Raw genomic sequence first — 20,331 nt, forward strand, 5'->3', positions numbered from 1 at the left:
GTTGCCCATGGCTTCTAAAATTATCAACAAAATCTTCCACCTTATCACCTATTCTCAGTGCTTTACTGTCTCCGATGACGCACGAAAGATCCTTTACAAGTTTACACCGATCAAAGCCATTGTACAAATTCGATTCTATTGCCGACAACACGTTTGTGTCTGCCGAACCAAGTACCTTGGAAACTTGTTTTTCTAAGCTGGATCGAACAGCATCCAACTCACGATGCGATAGGCATGCCATTTCAAACACACTTAGCTGAATATGTCACGGAATAAATCCACCAATTCAAGATATTTACTTTGAGATGAGCATAGATAGCGCTCCGTTTTCACCAGAATTAGCTAGGCTTCGTTTCTTTTCTATTTGACAGAATAACTTCTGTCATAAAAGCCGTCATTTTAACCGTTTAAACCGGTTAAAGTGACTCGTCGGAGACCCGATGCGTTGTACACACTGTGTACTACACACTATCAGATCAAGTAACAATGTGTGTAACGAAACGGATCATTATGCTTTGTCGCTCTGTCTAATTGGCAATTGTTACTACCAGAACGAGAAAGCATGATGTTTTTTCCCGCTGGGAATCAAGTACAATATGAAACCTCCCAAGCAGCCCATGGACCATATAAACCGGTGCAGGGTACTCGCTGTACACTCGCTCGGATATTCATAAAATATGTAGCGCACCTCGAAGTTAAACCGATTATGATTTTCTCTCTCTCTCTCTCTCTCTCTCTCTCTCTCTCTCTCTCTCTCTCTCTCTATCTCTCTCTCTGTCTCTCTCTCTCTCTTTTTCTCTCTCTTTCTCTCTCTCTCTCTCTCTCTCTCTACTGAACCACTACTAACTTAGTAGTACTAGCCCTGGTTTGTGGTTGCTAGCCACTAACCTGATTGAAACCCATAAATTGCCAAACAAAAGGCGGAAGTGTATCTCGGGGTCCACACTACAGCGCGACGTCCCGTCACAAAACGCGACGTCGCCTGACAGGCGGCCGAACTCCATACAAAAAAATGTCGCACAAATCAAGGTGTATAAATTAGAAGGTGAAGTCGTCCAGTGTAAAATGACATTTCATGACTTGACATAACACTTCTGGGGTATTCATATGGATTTTGAGGGGGGGTATCGGAAAAGGATTGGGCTTTTGACATAACTCTTCTCAAATATGGCACCCCTTCCCAAGGTGTATAAATATAGAAGGTGACTTTATGTCGCTTTGGAAGGGGTGCCATATTTGAGAAGTGTTATTTCAATCAACTAATTATTCGCCACGACATCAATATGTCTTACTTTAAGATGTCCATCCAGTCTTCCTGTACAATCCGGGAAATGCATTTCAAAGATCCGAGAGATGCCTGCTCCATCGATTCCAGCGGTTAAGGCGTCCGGTTCAGATCAGTGCTAAAATGCCGAGATAGATGATTCGGTGGATGCCTTCTCCATCGGTTGCAGCGGGTGAGCACAGTGAGCACAGTCCCAGATTGCCGGGATTGGTGATTCGGACGAAGCATTCTTCATCGGTTGCGGCGGTTCCAGGAGATGTCTTCTCGATCACCAACAGCAAACAAGGGTGTTATTCTATATAACATCAAGAACACCATTGTTTCACATAAATCATTGCTCCACACTAAAAAGTTTCCCATTACCGGCCTGCTACACGAGCCGCAAACTCCAACCGCAAACTCAAAAACCGTATAAGTTTACGTCAAAATCTTTGCGGTTCGTGTAGCCGCGTTTTGCGGTACCAATTCTGTGAGCCACGCTACACGAGCCGCAAACTCAAAAACTTTGCGGCGCAAAGAGGTACAGTCGACTCTCGATAATTCAAACGTTCGATAATTCGAAACTCTCGATAATTCGAAGTATATCAGTAGTCCCTTGGAAAACTCTCACTATTTCGAATAAAAACAATACGATTTGGTACACTCGATAATTCGAAGCAAAATTCAAAGCTAGTTTGCTCTCTTCACGCGGTAATTCGAAGCTGTACCCACTCAACTCGCAACAATTCGAAGTTCTGAGCAAGTTGAAACGTGGTAGAACGCGTCACATTGTGGGTGCCCTGTAACACTCTGTTGAATGTATACGAAAATGTTCGTCCGAATTAGACTACATGGTGTAGACGGGTGGACGGACATATTTGGGGCACAACTGCTTTGTAGGAAGGTGCACAAAGAAAAGTGAAGAAAAAACAGTTAGCGAAAACCGTAGCTGCTTATTTCCTACCACTCTTGATAATTCGAACTCTCGATAAATCGAACTTTTTTCTGGGTCCCTCCATCTTCGAATTATCGAGAGTCGACTGTATTTGTTTTTGATTTTTCAGTTAACTCAAAAATCTTCCTTCAAAGCAAACAAGATCTTATTTCAATGCACACAAAAAGTAAAAGATGGATGCCTATCGCGAACGAAGTAGGTTTCATCAATCGATCGATGCATTTTTATCGGTCGATAAAGTTATCTACTCGAATTTTGCATCGCGTACGCTTTTTCTGAATCTCTCGATATAAATTTATCGGTCGATAAGGCAACCAGTTTTCTGGCTGCTAATTAGCTACTTTTCTATGGATGTAAAAAACGCATGGAAGACAATCGTCATCCAGCTGGATCCAAGTATCCTTTTTTTACTGGTCAAGTGATACATTTGGTAAACAGATGAAATCAGATGAAAAGAAATAATCAATAAAATCAGTGATTTTGGTAGAAATAACGAATTGTGATGCTCAGTGGTGTTAGTTATTGTGGATTCGTGTTGATTTTTTAGTGTACCATCATTAAAAATGAGCTTTTAACTCGCTATCGACTGGTCCATGGCAGTGGAAAATATATCGATCGATAGGGTTCATCTTCTAGCGTTCGCGATAGCAATATCTATCGATATAGCAACTGCTCGACAAATTTGTTCGCGTTTGGCAGCCGTTTTATCCACTGATATATCGATACATAACTTTCAACGTTCGCGATTGCTAAGTGAACCAAGTATCCCGAAAATGAACACTTGTTGGTCGATATACCATATCGATCGATAGAGCAAAACGTATCCGATAGCTCCCATGGATAATCTGTTGATGAATGAAGTGTGGGTAACTACCCTATCGCGGGTCATCGAGTTGAGTACCCAAAACTTGCAACAACGCAACAGGCGTATTGTGCGTAGGCAAGAAGATGGCAACCGTTTGCTGGACAATACTGTAGCAGAGCAAGCAAATGAAACTATAATTAACTTTCTTCGCATGAAGAAGGAAGATTTTGATGTTCTCAAGTTACATAAAAAGTGGTAGTATAAAATATTTTAATCTTTATCATTAAACTTTTTGAAACTTTTGGATAAAGTCAGTTGGTGGGCCGGACTTTGCCGACCCCTGATCTATAGTGAATTTATAATTGATATTCTAGCTATAAAATGACAAAATATTACCGTAACTACAAAAGAAACACGTAAATTTATCACCATATGTTCGTTTATTTTGTTTTTGAGATTTGTTATATTTACATTTATTTCTTTTTCGTCTTCTTCTTCTGACGCATTTGAGTTTGCGGTTAGCTGCCAAAAACATTGCGGGTGCAGTTTTCAGCTAAAAGGAGCTGAAAAGTTTCTGACGCAAACTTTTCGGTTGTTCCCCTCTTCGCGCCGAAAACTTTTTGAGTTTGCGGCTCGTGTAGCGGGGCTCATAGTTAGACCGTGGCTCAGGCCGCATCGAAAAATTTTGCCAACAATCCACTCTAGCAGGAGGACATTTCGGGAAATGGACTGAAAGATTTGCATCATGAAAATGTAACAATTGTGTTTTTGTATTACTGGATTGAAAATAAATAAAATATCTGGCTGTTAGAAGGCTGTTGGAAGGTATTGGAATTTGCCTCATTTCGTCATTATCATTTTTATGCGAAGAATCATGTCAGAAGATCAAGTATTATTAAACACCGTTCTTACGGTTTACAACGATACATTTATTGTTTTGTAGTCGTACGAGCGTTTGGAATATGTATTTAAAAATACATACTCAGTATAAAAAACTTGTTATAAAATGTTCTACATATTGAATTGCATGCACTTGCTCCATTTATATATGATAACTGACTGAACAGAATTGTCCAATCGAATGGTCTAGTGGTTAGGGGAGCTGAACACGAAATATGCAGTCGATGGTTTGATACACATGCAGGTATGTAATAAAAATTTACTAATACATATACGAAAATCTACATGCTTTCAGAAAAGGAAACTCTACAACAACACGTAGCAGTCAGAGCAATGACGACAGTCAGAAACGTGGGTGTCCGAAAAAATGGGGGACATTTTTTTATTTCGAATTTTCGAAATACCCACTTTTTGACAAATGCGGTCTTTTAACGGTGTTATTTAGACGTCTTTTAATGGTCTTTTAAACGATTAAAAGACCACTAAAAGACGTCTTTTAAAGTGACGTTTGCAGCTTGGGACACGAGTTCAGATAGATTTGGATCAAGTGATACACGCTTTCCAGACTGCACCGTCGCGTAACGCGACGTCGCCTGACAGGCGCTGAACTCCATGCAAAAAAAATCTAGCGCGATTCGCGCGACATCGCGCAAGGTTTTTTTTATATCATACCGAGATACACAAATCAAAAACCCTAACGAATCAAATCTGATTCGCATCAATCAAATGGGATCCAATCCGATCGAACCTGTCAAGGGATCGAGTCTTCGGATCTTCCGAATTGTGCCAACACTATTTGAGACACCAGACCACATGCTGTAAAGTTATCGAGCGGTGCAGAAGCAAGGCAAATTTCTAATGTGTTGGCGAAAATCGTATAAAGTTCGCAGAAAAGGATTTTGAAAAGTTGGAGCTGGTTCAACTAGTGGAGTTCATCTGTAATTTATAATATGTAAGATTATGTTATGTAAGATTTCCGTGAACGTGATACTGATCATTTTGCTACGTGGTTTTCTACAATGGGAGGAGCATCGCTGTTGTGGAAAGAAAAAAAATGGACGAATTGGCAAGATAGAACATCGAACGTGGCGGCCATTCAGAGTGAACTTCGGATGCACTTTGTCATCTTGCAATTGCTGTTCGAAAGTGAAAAACGTACATTGCAATGTTTTGTGAAGTTCCCTGAACCGTGGTTTATTGTTAATGAATGCTTGCATTCAATTCAATCTTTACATTTTTAAACAGAATTGTGCATCGGTGAAAATTTACTTGGGTTGATTTTTATTTATTACACAAAAAATAAGAAAGTTGTTCGATGAAGAAGTAAGGTTATATGGGTCTACTGAAGTCTTCAGTATGTGAAATCTGCGTTAAGTCCCTACTCTGACGTGGACACAGTATGATTGCGAAGCCTGATAGCATATTGTGCTCACTTGAATGCTTGTTCGAGGATAAAATGTGAAAAGGATAATTTTTGACAGTCTTATGAACAAGTCAGAGCACGATTTATCAGCAATCGCAATTCGCTAGCAATTGATTTGGAGTGGCTTTGAATCGCGTAATTCGCGAAGAATTCGGTTATTCGATCAGAAACTTATATAAAAGTATCAGTGCTGATTACTTGGCTTACTTGTTTGTAACATACGGTACTAATGGTTTTTTTGCTTTTTATTATATACAGAAAAAATATCGTCACTGGAAGGAGGTCAATCTATAACATCATCTAAGAGTCACATCGAAAGACGGATTATCAATCATTTTGTTCGATTGGGACACGCGAGAGAACCGTCGCTGCTACTTTTAAAACTCTGTGCAAGTGAACCAATTCGAAATGTCGTTTGACGAAACTTCCGCTGATCGTAATGTGGAGATATGGAAGATTAAAAAGCTTATAAAGAGCTTGGAAATGGCTAGAGGGTGAGTAGTATTTTTGTTGCCATAATGATTAGACTTTACGATAGAGATTCGAATTTAGTTTAGCGACTGACGACGTGAATTAGTGTGCAATCTAGGGTTACCGTTATATAAACTTTTTAAGAAAACATTAAAAATTGAAATATGGCTTTGAAATTAAAATTTTAATCACATCGAACAAATCTCAGGTTTTATCTGTTTTGTTCGTTAACAAACAATCTTTAACAAATATCTATATACCTGCAAGACAGTCTAGTCTAGTTGTAGTCTGGTAATCAAGATTCCAAACAAAATCATGACCTAACCGTCACCCGTTCAACCAAAGTTACCTATGTGAACGTTCAACCGGACTACCCGCTTAGTCCATACATTTATTTTGTATGGGAGATTAAATTTTCCTGTACTTCGGACTAAATATCTTTTTATTGAGATGTCTTATCGATTTGAAATTCTCAGTGAAGACACTTGAGAGTGTTTTCCAAAATATTGTATAACTTTTATAGTTTCTAAAATGTATTAAGTATATTAATTTGCCTGCCCTGAGGGGGGTGCCCATGGCGCAGCGGTAGCGCGAGGAAACACCACACCACAGGTGTGGGATCGAATCTCGAGTCTAGCGCCCTCCGGTATTACGAACGGCTGACCACCGATCTATAATATACCGTCTTTCGGTCACACAAACTCTCTTCGGAGAGAGGCCTTGTCCCACTAGGGGATGTCGTGCCACATTAAAAAAAATATTAATTTGCGGTTCCCAAAATAATTCACCCTTCTCACCTATAGCCCAAACCTGTGTAGTACCGTAGATGTACCATATTTGGCGCGGTTAAGGAAATTCTGCATAAAAAGTTGAATAACAAAAAAATGTTCGGTCAAATCATACCATTTTTTGCACAGTGCTAGCCTAACTACCATAGAATATAAGAAAAATAAGTGAGAAACTCTTAAATTGTTATTTCTTCAAGTTTCAGAAACTCTTTGTGTGGCACTTTATGTTCCTAACTTGGCGCATGGTTTTTGCAATGTTCCTTACTTGGCGCGATGTGTTCCTAATTTGGCGCACTTAAAACAAAATGGATGTAGTTCATTGAATTAAAAAGTCAACTTAAAACAATAGAAACACTTTTCAACAGCAATTTAACCTTCAGGTCTACGACCAAAAATACCTACGTTAACATACGACCGCCTACCCGGGTAGGCCATACGTTTTGTATGGGGGTTTGCATTTTGCTTTGCTTCAAAGCTAATATCTTTTGTTCTAGATGCCGTAGAGAGTTGAAATTTTCAGTAATGATACTTATTAATGTTTTCTAACAAATCTCATTCAAATAATAATATTAAAAATTCGATAAGTAAGTAATTTTATCATTCAAATATATTTTATCCCATAGATCTACAATCGCCAACTCTGTAAACCATACATTTTCAATAAGTTATTGTGTTTGTTTATACTTCCTAAGTTTCTGGTGAAGTAACTTCTTGGTGCCTTCAACATTTTTGCTTATAAATTGAAGCTTCAAAGATGTAGCAATATTTTTCTATTAAATTTTACGTTTTGGAAATGTTCATGTTCCTCAGTAAATTCAGTGGCATATCTGGAGGAAATTCTTTATTATACATTGTTACATCTGATATTTAAGCCTAAACATTTTAAAACTTAGCTCATATACATAAATTCGATCGTTTTGTTTCAAACGATAACAGTTTCTTTTGTATTTAATTCATCCCGTTGCATCATAATTTTCTTGCAATTAAAAATTATTATTTTGTGTAGCAAATGATGAAAGTTCACCTAGAATGCTTTCGATGCCGCTGTGTGGTTCAAAATGTAGCATAATTTGCATATTTATAGAACGTCTTTGAGTTTATCTCATTACTAATTGTTCGAGGAGTTCGAGGAGTAAAACAGTCTTTCATAGTGTGTCTTAGATAAATTTGGATTGTTTTCAATATAAATATAAAAAGAAAAACCCGAGGGGCACCTCCTTTCACCTACTGGTGGTTTGTCTTGGTACAGAAAAATATAAACTCTCGTACAAAACGTATGACTTACCCGGGTAGGCGGTTGTAGATTTAAGGGGTATAAATTGAAAAATGGTGTAAAAAAATACTTAGAATAAAAATAAACAGTCGGTTTTCGGCAGAATGATAGAGAACATGTTGCTTGAGGCATTCCAGGAATTTCGAGTCGATATAACTGTTCAATTCGAAGTAATTGCAAAATAAAAGGGGAAAACTTACCCAGGTAGGCGGTTGTAGATCTGAAGGTTAAAAAACAATTGAGCTTTTTTTGCAGCTCAATTTTTTTAATCTCATTTAAAGTATACAATATCTATACACAGGCTTTGCCTGTCACCTTTGCCTCGAAAGCGGGTGATTTTGCCTCTAACGCACGTTATTTTGAAATAGCTCATCAACTGTTGTCTCTAAAGCAACTGGTGTTGAAATAGCTCATTGACAGTTGTCTCTAACACGCTTTCCAGACTGCACCGTCGCGTAATGCGACGTCGCCTGACAGTAGCTGAAATCCATGCAAAAAAAATCTAGCGCGATTCCCGCGAATCGCGCAAGGTTTTTTTAATATGGAGTTCAGCTCCTGTCTGGCGACGTCGCGCTGTAGTGTGGACCCCGAGTTACTCGGTGTCCACACTACAGCGCGACGTCCCGTCACAAAACGCGACGTCGCCTGACAGGCGGCCGAATTCCATACAAAAAAAATGTCTCACAAATCGCGCTAGTGTAGAAACAGCGAAAAACGCGACGTCGCGCTAGCCCTCGTCAAATGTCAATTCGAAACGAAAACAAGCCGACAGCTGGACAAATCGTAAACAAACCGAAACACAAACGCGAACAAAACGAGCAATATTCTCCACTAAACATAGTATTTTTCGTTGTACTACTTATTTCTAGCCTTCACAAATGTAATTCAGTTATGAAACTCAGTTTTAATTGATATTTTTACCAAAGTGTTTTCGGGTGCCGAAACGTAAACAAACTGCTCTTCAACAAGTAGGAGATGATGTGGAAATATATACCTCCTACGGTGGGGCAACATATCGTCGATGGTTGTTTTAGGTGGTTTTCTCAGTGAATTTCAAATGTAGAAGCGCCAAACTCACTCAGGGTGCATAAAATACATAGCTAAACAAATATCGTGCATTACTACCTCAAAATTCAACAAAAAATTTAAGCCGAGTTTGCGCCCCAATTTGATACATATTTCCACATACTCCCCTACCTCTGTCGCGCTTGGCTTGCGCGATTGTTCTGCCGAAACTGGGCTACTTTTGAAACGGAACGTTTCGCTGCAGTGTGGACTCCGAGTAACACATCTGACTATGTCTCTAACTGTTCATCTCCACATAGCGAACTCATAGGAAACTCTGGTGGAACTCCTGTCAAACTTGTATGGAGTTTCGAGTTTCCCGAGTTCGCTAGTAAGTGGACACGCATTTGTTTCGGTTTTCTTCGCTTCTTCTTAATCCGTCAGCTATTAAACGTCAGAACGAGGGGCTTTGCTAGTGCTGTCAAGAGTTTCCTACCAGTTTCCTACGAGTTTCCCAGTTGTTGCGGGAACTGAGTTCGACAGTTCGACGGAGGAAAGTTCGCTATGTGGAGATGAACAGTAACTTGCCTCAAGCCGAAAACTAAGGAAAAACCAAAGTAATTGTGGTTTTCGTGTTATTCGCGTTCGAACATTATTATTTTGGTATACTTTAAAGCTGTTTTGATGTATTTTTGAACAATTTTACGTATAATTTTTATACGTGCCTGCATACGTATGTCAACTAAGAAGCCTGCATTGTGGTGTTCAACTCGGCGGTATAAACGTACTTGCTTGGATTAATATATGTCACTTGACAGTAAAGATAGTGTGTTTATGCCACCGGGTTAAACACCACAATGCAGGCTTCTTAGTTGACATACGTATGCAGGCACGTATAAAAATTATACGCAAAATTGTTCAAAAATACATAAAAACAGCTTTAAAGTATACCAAAATAATAATGTTCGAACGCGAATAACACGAAAACCACAATTACTTTGGTTTTTCCTTATTTTTCGGCTTGAGGCAAGTTAGAGACATAGTCAGATGTGTTACAGACAAAATAAGATGAGTATCAAAACATGTGCGTTTTTAACACGTTTATTAATCCGCTTCTATTCGACAATGTGTGTGATTCGAGGTACAACAAAAGCTAAGTAAAAGTGAGAGTTATGGCAAAGTTCAATCCTTAGAATAGATTAAACCAAACAGACCGACAGAAGTATTACTAGGAACAGTATTTCCGACGAAAAGAATAAAATAACCGAGGAGTCACACGTGAAGCTTTTTACACCGAACGAACGTTTTTTCGAGCGGCTGGAGCTTCCCGTGTGTCAGCACTGTCTCTCGCTCAAATGATATTTTTCTCTTTCCTTCCTTCGGTTCCCGTTCGGTGCTCAGAATTCGAGCGAACGTTCGGTAGCGCACAGAAAAAGTCGAGCGAATTTTTTGGGCATTCTTCCCCTTCCATGTACGGGTAAAAAAACAGACCAACTGTTATAAATATGGTATACACCGACTGCCGCAAATAGCTCGGGCCAAAAAATTCGGTATACGCGGTTCGTTCGCTTACGTGTGGCTCCTCGGTAACGGACAAAACTATGTTCCCAGTTGAAGCATGAAGATAGCATGAATCGACTGAAAGCTTATTACAGCCGCTACCGGCCAGCTCTGTCGTACGCTACGCGAACTTTCGGCCCTATTCCGGGGAACGGTCGTTCCCGGGAAGGGTCGTTCCCGACGATTTTGACAGTATAACAGAAGGCGTTATAGTAGGCGGTATTTTTACAGCCGAAATCAATCGTGTCGTTTGTTTACTATAGTTTGTTTACGTTTGTAATGTGATTTGTGTAGTTACAATTGCTCAAAACAAGAATTTTATTCATTTTCCCATCATAAATGATGCTGAAACACGAGAAAATGAAATATGTACCACAAAAAGCTTTGGTTAACCTTCACGTGTTACCTACGTAAACGTTCAACCGGTCTTCCCAGAGATTCCGTGTTCCTGTACCTCAGACAAAAGACCTTTTTATTGAGATGTCGGAGCGATTTGAAACTTTAAGTGAAGATACTTGGACATTTTTTTTTTCAAAATATAGTGCATGAGCCATGAATTTAAAAATTTATTACGTATATTTATTTGCGGTTCCAAAAACTTTCACCCTTCACATTTAAAACCAAGTTAGGTGCCCAAGAATACGCTCATCACACCCCGTTCCGTCGTGACACGTTAAGCGCTTCGTCGGTCCCGTGGGGCCAACAGGGTCCTTTCCCGTAAGCCGGCGTCGGTATGCTCGGTTCTACGAATGGCTGGCAGAACGGAAATGCAATTTGCGCATAGCGCTTAACGTGTTAATTATGATGCGTCTGTTTACCAGTCTTACAACCGCATCCGCTACGGGTTGCAAGCTCGTTTAACGACTAACCCCCGGACGATCTAGAGCCACGTATACTTCCGCTGAGATAACCCTCTAATCCCCCCTTCTTTATCCTCTGGGTCAGTAACTGCCTCTTCCCCTTCTAGCATGCACAGCTATGAGCTTTATTATATGGCTAGACTGTATGGCTAGGCTGTATGGATAGGCTGTAGCCTGCTACCACCTCTACCTGCTATCGTGGTTTCAATCCTTCCGCTCAGGTCGCTCCTTTAGGGTGAGAGTGCCGAATCATTTCTCTTTACGTCCTTCAGGGGAGCGTCCTGAGTCCTCTCCTATTTTCCATCTTCTTCAACGACTGCGAGGGTGTCCTTCCAGGCCTTGGCTGCCATGCTCTCCAAAGATCCCTCAATGACTTTTCAGCTTGGTGCACCGTAAACGGCCTAGTGCTCTGTCCACAAAAATGTATCGTTCGGACGCATTCATGACCCGATCTGTTTCGATTACTTTGTGGGAATCCTTTATGGGAATCCACTTACGAGGGTATCTGCGGTGAAGGCTCTTAGGGTGTGGCTGGATGAGCGACATCAGGACACTTGGCCTTATAACGCGCATCTAAGCAAAATTACGGGATCCTTTTTATTTGAGGGCGCTGTACTGCTGTTGAGTCCGCCGAATATTCGAATACTCTTGTGTTTTGTGGTTCCCTGCGGGGGTTACAGCAATGAACAGGCCGGAAACTGTGCAGCGCAAGTTTACTCGCCTTGCTACCAACCCGTCGCGTCGCATTTGCTCGGACTTCAAACTATTCAGCAAAAACATGCGGCCACTCAATCCTTGTTAATCGCGAACCTCCTCCTCCATGACCTTGATGCTCCTCTCCTTCTATCTTCCTTACCCTTTTACATCCCTTCGCGTCATCTTCGTGACAGACCACCTTTCCTTCTTCCCACTAGCCGGACAAGTTCTGACCAGAACGATCCCTTGCATCGGTTGCTATCGACCTTCAATGCAGTGAGCGGTCTATTTGACTTCAATATCACCATCACTCGTCCGTCCCTGTATTCTCTCCTAGAGTCCTTTCCCCTATTTAAGCTAGTTCTAAATTTGTATTGTATAGCCCCTAAGGCAAACAATTGTACCAAATAAATGTAAATGTAAATGGTGAGAGTAATGAAAAAACTCAATACAAAGAATGGATTACACCAAACAGGCACGAAGACCAATGACTAGCACCAACATTGCGGACGAAAAAAGAGTAAAGTATCGGACAAAGCGCTGTTCCCAGAGAGATTGCAACAAAAAACGATGATAACATGAAATGACTGAAAGTTTATTCGTTTTAAAATGTTTTATGTAGCTTTCCCGAAAATTTTAAATAATTCTGTATCTAGGACCGAACTAAACTGCATAAAAAGCAACCTTCCATTTATAATATATGGGCTAAACTGGTAGTATGTTGTAGATATGAAGGGTGAATTTTTGGGAACCACAAATAGATATACGAGATAAATTTTTAAATTAATGACTCATATACAATATTTTTGAAAATACCCTCAAGTATCATTACTGAAAATTTCAAATCGATCCGACATCGCAATAAAAAGATATGAGGTCTAAAGTACAGGCAAACGGAATCTCCCATACAAATGTATAGACAACACGGGTTGACCTGTTGTACGAGTAAGGGGTGTCAACCGAATAATGCAAAAAAAATGTTTAAATTCCTTTAAAAAAATTGTTGGTTCAGCAAAACGATAGAAAATTATTTGTTCTAGTCATTCTGAAAGTTTCATGCCGATACGACAATCCAATCAAAAGTTATTTGAAAATAAAACTCCAAAACTACCCGGGTAGACGATTGAACGGATGCTCAAAGAGCAGCAAAAATTTTCCCCATACAATGCGGGAACGACCGTTCCCGCGTATAACAGTTTAACTCTGGCGTAGAACAGAAAACGAACATTTTTAAAAAATGTTGACAGTTAAACGTAAACAAACTACGGGAACGACCCTTCCCGGGAACGACCGTTCCCCGGAATAGGGCCGTTTGTCTTGTACGCCCGATCGTTGGCTGGCGAGCCAATACGTTCGGCTTCTGCTCCGCTTGCCATGTCTTGTTCGTTGCTGAACAAGGTGACTAAACCAAGCTAAACAACTGGCGAAGGTTTATAGAGAATCGAAGTCAAGGTGTATAGCTTTGGTGTCAAACAAATAAAAAACAAATGGCCGTCGTAATGTAAAATAAATCTTAACAAAATGCACAATCGAATCAAAAGTTATTTGAAAATAAAACTACAAAAATACCCGGGTAGCCGGTTGAACGGGTGAAGGTTAATAAAATTATATTCCTTTGTGGTTAAGCACAGAAAGTAGAAATTTTTCCATGCCATCCGTTTGCTTTAGAGGCCTTCTCAATTGGTTCTATAACTGCCGACCGATCTTACCCTGAAGATGTTTGATTCAAAATTGTTCACAATCGCTTCCCGAATAGATCAAATTCGTTTTCCGCTGCTGTTTCTTCGACCATGGGGCTAGTTCGACACCATTCACGTTGATGATTGATTTTGTCATTCGTGAGACTGCTTCCGATTGGATCGATCTCTTAGTTTCTTTTTTGTATTTTGCTAATCAGTCTGCCTGAAAATTGAAGGATGTAGGAGGTTGTACACCTTAAAACCCCCCAAAAAACGGGGCAAAATTATTTTTGGTGTACAAAATAGAATTGGTTTTTCTATCATAGTGCAATCGTTTGAATGTATGTAAAACATTTTTATGTGAAAATAATAAGCTAAAAACAGTCTGTGTTTGGTATCCCAAAATTGAGCGTACAGATTCGTCTTTGTAAAGCGTAATGTGACTTCGGGAACTTTCCTATGTGTTCAACAATGTTTTTGTTGGTAGTCGGACCATCTGGACAACGTACGAAATAAGCCTTTTGATCAGTTTTATTTGCCAAAATGAGAGTCAATCGACCAATTAGCAGCGTCTGCAAGTAACTGTGTTTATGATCATTTAATTTTTAATTAATGCGTTTTAATTCACCACTCAACAATAAATATGCATACGAGTTTCTGAATAAAATTCAAACAATATACATCTTCTATCGTTTCAATTCACAGTAACGGGACAAGCATGATTTCGCTGATCATACCACCAAAAGATCAAATTAGTCGGGTGAGCAAGATGTTAGCTGATGAATTTGGCACTGCATCGAATATAAAATCTCGTGTAAACCGCTTGTCTGTACTCGGTGCCATTACGTCTGTCCAACACAGACTGAAGCTCTACACCAAAGTGCCTCCGAACGGTTTAGTGATCTACTGCGGTACAATAGTAACAGAAGAAGGAAAAGAAAAAAAAGTGAACATCGACTTCGAACCGTTCAAACCAATTAATACCTCTCTCTATCTGTGCGATAACAAATTTCACACGGAAGCCCTAACTGCACTACTTGCCGATGACAATAAGTTTGGTTTCATTGTGATGGATGGTAACGGTGCCCTTTTTGGAACACTTCAGGTTAGTAGTCCCCAGTTCAAAATTTAGAATCAGCAGTTCGTATCAATCAGAATAAACTTTATTTCATTTTAGGGAAATACTAGAGAAGTATTACACAAATTCACTGTAGACCTTCCAAAAAAGCACGGACGTGGTGGTCAATCTGCGTTGCGTTTCGCTCGATTGCGCATGGAAAAACGGCACAACTATGTACGCAAGGTTGCTGAGGTGGCCACGCAACTATTCATCACAAACGATAAACCTAACATTGCAGGATTGATTCTGGCAGGTAGTGCTGATTTCAAAACTGAACTTAGTCAGTCGGACATGTTTGACCCGGTAGGTGCAAGTTTCCGAATTCCGTTATTATTTGATTGGCCATATATGCAAAACGATGTATAAAATCGATGTATAATAATGCTATATTAATAACCAACTTTTAATGAAATTGACACAAATTTGTTTCTTTTTCAGAGATTGCAATCAAAAGTAATTAAGCTTGTGGACGTTTCTTATGGAGGAGAAAATGGGTTCAATCAAGCTATAGAACTGGCGGCGGAATCTTTGCAAAACGTGAAATTTATTCAAGAGAAAAAATTAATCGGACGTTATTTTGATGAAATTTCGCAGGTGTGTTTGCGTTCTTATATGTGTATTTTTTATTGTTAAAATATTATTTATGATTGTTTTTGCAAGGACACCGGAAAGTACTGTTTCGGAGTTGAGGATACTCTTAAGGCTCTTGAGTTGGGTTCGGTGGAGACCCTTATATGTTGGGAAAATTTGGACATTCAACGTTATGTACTGAAAAACCATGCAAGCGCCACTTCGACCACAGTATTACATCTTACGCCTGAGCAAGAAAAAGATAAATCACACTTCACGGATAAAGAGGTATGGATAGCTTATCGTATTTTTTTGCATAGGACATAACGCGATGTTGTGTTTTAAAAAAATGTTTTTAGAGTGGCGTAGAGATGGAGTTGGTTGAATCACAACCGCTTCTCGAATGGTTGGCAAACAATTACAAATGTTTTGGCGCAACGTTGGAAATTATTACCGACAAGTCCCAAGAAGGAAGCCAATTTGTTCGCGGATTCGGAGGAATTGGAGGTATGAATTTGCATTATTGTAGCAGCCGATTAATTATTGCTAATTTATTGCTAAATATCTTTTCTTCCTTCAATGCTTTCATGTGGTTGAATGGGCTAAACATCGTATGAATCGGTCACTTAATACTCACTCCAATTTTATCGTCCACAATCAGGAATTCTGCGTTATAAAGTAGATTTTCAATCCTTGCAAGCGGATGAACCATTGGACGATGTTGATTTAGATGATTACTAAACGACGGCATTCGTGATCATTCGCGTTCAATATTCTTGCAATTTAACGAAAATATATATTCGGTTTTATCATGTTCAATGATCGTTGTTGCGATCGAATGTGTAAATGAGCCCTGCTTAGCATTCAATCGTGGAATTGCAATGGTGAAAATCGAAAAATTTAAATTTAATTTTTAGTTGTTTGTTCAACGATTGTTTAACATGATATAGACGAGTATAGCTTTGCGCATGATATCCATAGTAAATATAACTAACTTTAAAATTACTAATGATTTGAATAAGTCGTGTCTGACCATCCATCTTCAATTGTTCATTCGCTTTCATTAATTTCGTCATTCTACATGAAACCATAACGTCGATGAGCGGAAAATATGTCTCAAATTTTCAATTTCTCAACTAGCAGCCGATAAGACTCTGGAAAAGGCTTAGGTATTGAGAACACCCTTTCCAGAATATAAAACAAAAAAAGCAACATATTACATTATCTAATAAATCATACTTTCAGTAATATTTCGATTGCGTACTGGCAATATCTGCTGTTAAAGGTAAACTAGAATTAACGTCAATTATACCGTATTTGGATTATTTTTTTTTTCATTTAGGGTTTGTTTAAATTTGTTCTATGATGAATCAAATTGGCTCTCTATACTTCAGAGTTTCTAAAGCTTTTGTTTTTCATTAAAAACATAAATAATCCTAATGATACATCTTTTATACTTTCTGGTAAATTCGGTTACCAGATGCATAGCCTATTTATTTGTTTACTTAAGCATAATGCTTTCTATCACATTACATCATTTTTTTTCATCTTGAACTTTATCTGCTCTTCTGTTGAATATCCATATATATGCAAACACAGATAATCATGTTAAATATCAAATATACAAGTAAAAATATGAAACTTTTATGATGTATTCAAAACAGAGTTCTGGAAGTGGGAAGCAATTGTGGATGTAAACAGAGAGTCAAAATGGATTTTTTAAGCGCTAGTTTCAAAGAAAATTGATAAGTTTAAGTCGACTAAATGTCGATTGGAGTATTTTTGTAAAGAAACTCAAAGTCAACGTACATAATCACAGTTATTGGGGAAAAGCATACCGATCAAGTGTGTTGTGTACTGTTCGGAAGTCATTTTCAGTTACGTTACAACATGGCTGGAGGGAACTAATGAAAATGTCTACTGAAAAATTCCTTCTATATGAGTATAAATTAAATACTCTTTCATTATTTGAATAATTTTGTGCCACAAGTACGGCAATCTCTTGAATTACCCTGGATAAAGGTAAAGATTTGTTATGTTACTTCGTTAACTGGGTAGAGAAAATGTGAAATAAACTACCAGCTTAGTTCGGAAAAGAAATCTTCGCAAACCATCATCTATACTATTTTTTAACTTAAATGTGATCATTTGAAGGAAATGCATTTCATATTTAGGTGCATGCTTCTTCTATCATAAAACAATCTCGGGTACAACCATGAAAAAATCAGAAAAATTAACATCGTTTGATTACGCTCAATGGTTGGTTGTCATCGTTAGTTTTCATCTTTTGACGATGTTATCAGTTTAAATTAAATTTTGAAGCGGAGGGCTTTAAATAGATAACAGATAAAACGAAAGACATTCAGCATTTTTAATGACATATTATGATTTTGCAGATTGATGATTCAAAATTTAATGATCGTTTGAATAATATGGGAATGTATCTGGGTGTGAGTTTAGTTGCGTGTTTTGCTCCCAACTTTTTTCTACTAGCATCAATAATAGCAGTGATTTGAATACCAATGGAAAGATAGACACCTTAGTAAACTTTTTCTCTGAAACAATTATATGAGTTTTACTAACGTAAAATTATGTTTATGTATGTGTTATGTAAAATTATGTTTTGACCCAAACAATTGTGTCCGGTTGGATCACCTTCAAAAACCTTCATAGATTGAAAAATTTGCTTTATTTTAATGAAAAATCTACACTTTCAAGAACAGTGTCCAAATCTGGAAAAGAGGACTATTATTGGTAGAACGAAATTCTATCGTTTTATTGCGAAAAATACACTTTAATGAATAATAAAAGTGCCCCCAACCAGGAACATTGAGTTGCCCGCTACTGGAATTATTTGGGTCCGCCGTATGTGTTTCTTTAGGTTCAAAAGTTTTTAAAGCTCACAACAACATTAACCCACAACTGGCGACACTTTCTTACATTTTTTTTATCTACGCCGGGTTTCTGTTTTCCTTCTTATTATAGTGTGTAACTGTATGTTCAAATTATTGTTTGAGTAATTTAGAAAGCCTTATTATAACTCTAGCTAATATTTGCATTCATGTTGCAATAATTCGTTGTGGAATTATGTGTCAGCGTTGGTAGATGGATTTCTGTAGTTTTATAATTCCTGATCAGCGGATCAAGAATGGTTGTACAAATGAATACATAATTATTATATAATTTAAAATGATTTTATTTGTTCATTGAATTTGTTTGTACCTTTTTTGCAGGAATCCTTCGCTACAAGGTAGACTTCCAAAGTATGCAGCTGGATGAATTAGATAACGAAGGTTTCGATTTGGAAGATTATTAACATCATTGCTTTGTCAATTTAATTCAGTTAAATTCACTATTTTATCGAATGAGTTATGTTCTTGCTGAAACAGATTTGATTGAATAAAGATATGCAGATGCATAAGCAAGAGCAAAGGGATTAAATCAAGAGCATGGGAAAACGGAATATCGATTTTTAACGTGAAACGTATATAAAGAAAATATACACTTTTGAAAAGTTGAATAAGGAATAAAAATTAGTAAAGTTTTTGTCGTTTTTACCATATAATAATATGACAAAAAAGATAAACAGAGTGAAAAGGTAAGGCAAAATAATCTAAAAAATTATTCAAATTTAAAATAACTTTCGTTATCATTTGTATAAACAAAAACACCAAAACAACATTGAATTGAATTATTAGTTGCACGAAAATTGTTTTTAATGTCAACTCAAATTGGCAAATTACACTCAGAACTCGACAAGAATGTATGAAAAAATGGATGTATAAAAGCAAATTGAAGTATTTATTGCAATATCATTAATGTTAATTCCAACAATGGCTTATAATTTTACAAAAGGAAAGTTTAAATTTTCTAAAGCGTAAAGCTTTTATTAATTTTGGCCAAAATACCCGCATTTTGCAAGCGTTAACCGTCCAGCCTATTTTGTGACACTTTCCGTTCACGCCACTCAGTCTGCAATTCACGATAAGCACCGGTGAAAAGAAACGAAGAAAGTGCATGAACATGGAGCACACTGCCGGATCGACTTTGGCGGACTGACACTGGTGGTCCGACATCGGTGGACTGACACTGGTGGACCGACGCTAACGGACTGACACCGATTGACCGACGAGAGTCATGGAATTGACGTGACGTGAAGGGAAACTTTACCGTCAGTCCCCAGGGACTGACATGGTGTGTTAAATTTCTTTTTATTCAGAATTGTTCGAGCTGTTTTACTTTTTCGGTGCGTAACGGGAGGCAGCAGCGTTCGAAGCAGCTACAAATGTTCGTTTCAGTTTATCAGCTCTCGAGTCTCGATAGTTTGCAGCAAGGTCTTTAGATAATTCTGCAACCAGCTGCATTGTTTCCGTTGGGTATTTACATCCGAGAAGTTCAATGTTAGTAAAAACTTGGGCGAGGCAGACTAGCTCATCTTCAGCAAAGCGTTCCATATGAGTTTCCATAAACATTTTCTTTAGCTCCCAATGCTCCTCACACTCGTAGAATGTTTTATATTTCTCTACATCAAATGTCATGATCGACAACTGAAATAAAGAATAAATTAGGGTTAGCAGAATTCAGTGCAGCTTTTAAGTTAAATGAAGAGAAGACTCAATGTGTACAGTGATAAAGACGCTTACATAAATCTTATAATCTTATGTTAAAGTCACACAAAGGTTCACTTTAATATTTGAGAAGCAGTCAACGAAGCTACAGCTTTCTTCTATGGCTATGTTGCTATTGAGATGAATTCAGCTTTTAGGGCCTGCACTGTACTATTTCAAAGGAGTGGGGTCATTTTAACAGTTAAATCTGCAACTATAGGCAACATGTCTCATTTATTAGGATATTCTATAAAACTAGACTCCTTTTTTTGTGAAGCTGGTTGTTTATGCAGAACTTTTTTTTAGGCCCAAGTGCAAATTGGCTAGCTGTCAAAACGAACAGGCCACCAAAATA

General features: G+C 38.3%; 2 protein-coding genes across 3 annotated transcripts; one reads left to right on the forward strand and one right to left on the reverse strand.

The window, feature by feature from the left end:
- Positions 1-4,734: 4,734 nt before the first annotated feature.
- LOC131292905 (eukaryotic peptide chain release factor subunit 1) lies at positions 4,735-18,794 on the forward strand. 2 transcript variants are annotated; one of them, XM_058321003.1, is made up of 8 exons: positions 4,735-4,876; positions 5,606-5,841; positions 14,385-14,784; positions 14,857-15,102; positions 15,238-15,393; positions 15,460-15,657; positions 15,729-15,876; positions 18,603-18,794. In XM_058321003.1, exons 2-8 carry the CDS (start codon positions 5,756-5,758, stop codon positions 18,683-18,685), a joined length of 1,317 nt encoding a protein of 438 aa, XP_058176986.1. In that variant the 5' UTR covers positions 4,735-4,876; positions 5,606-5,755; the 3' UTR covers positions 18,686-18,794. The 2 variants fall into 2 exon arrangements, with proteins under 2 accessions (XP_058176986.1, XP_058176987.1); XM_058321004.1 differs by lacking the exon at positions 18,603-18,794 and adding an exon at positions 16,031-16,273.
- A 777-nt stretch (positions 18,795-19,571) lies between these two features.
- Positions 19,572-19,915, reverse strand: LOC131292893 (partner of xrn-2 protein 1-like). The gene has a single exon (XM_058320987.1). It carries the CDS (start codon positions 19,905-19,907, stop codon positions 19,605-19,607), a length of 303 nt encoding a protein of 100 aa, XP_058176970.1. The 5' UTR covers positions 19,908-19,915; the 3' UTR covers positions 19,572-19,604.
- Between the last annotated feature and the right edge of the window lie 416 nt (positions 19,916-20,331).

This window comes from Anopheles ziemanni, unplaced genomic scaffold (genome assembly GCF_943734765.1).
Source record: "Anopheles ziemanni unplaced genomic scaffold, idAnoZiCoDA_A2_x.2 scaffold_12_ctg1, whole genome shotgun sequence".
NCBI classification, from domain to species: Eukaryota; Metazoa; Arthropoda; class Insecta; order Diptera; family Culicidae; genus Anopheles; species Anopheles ziemanni.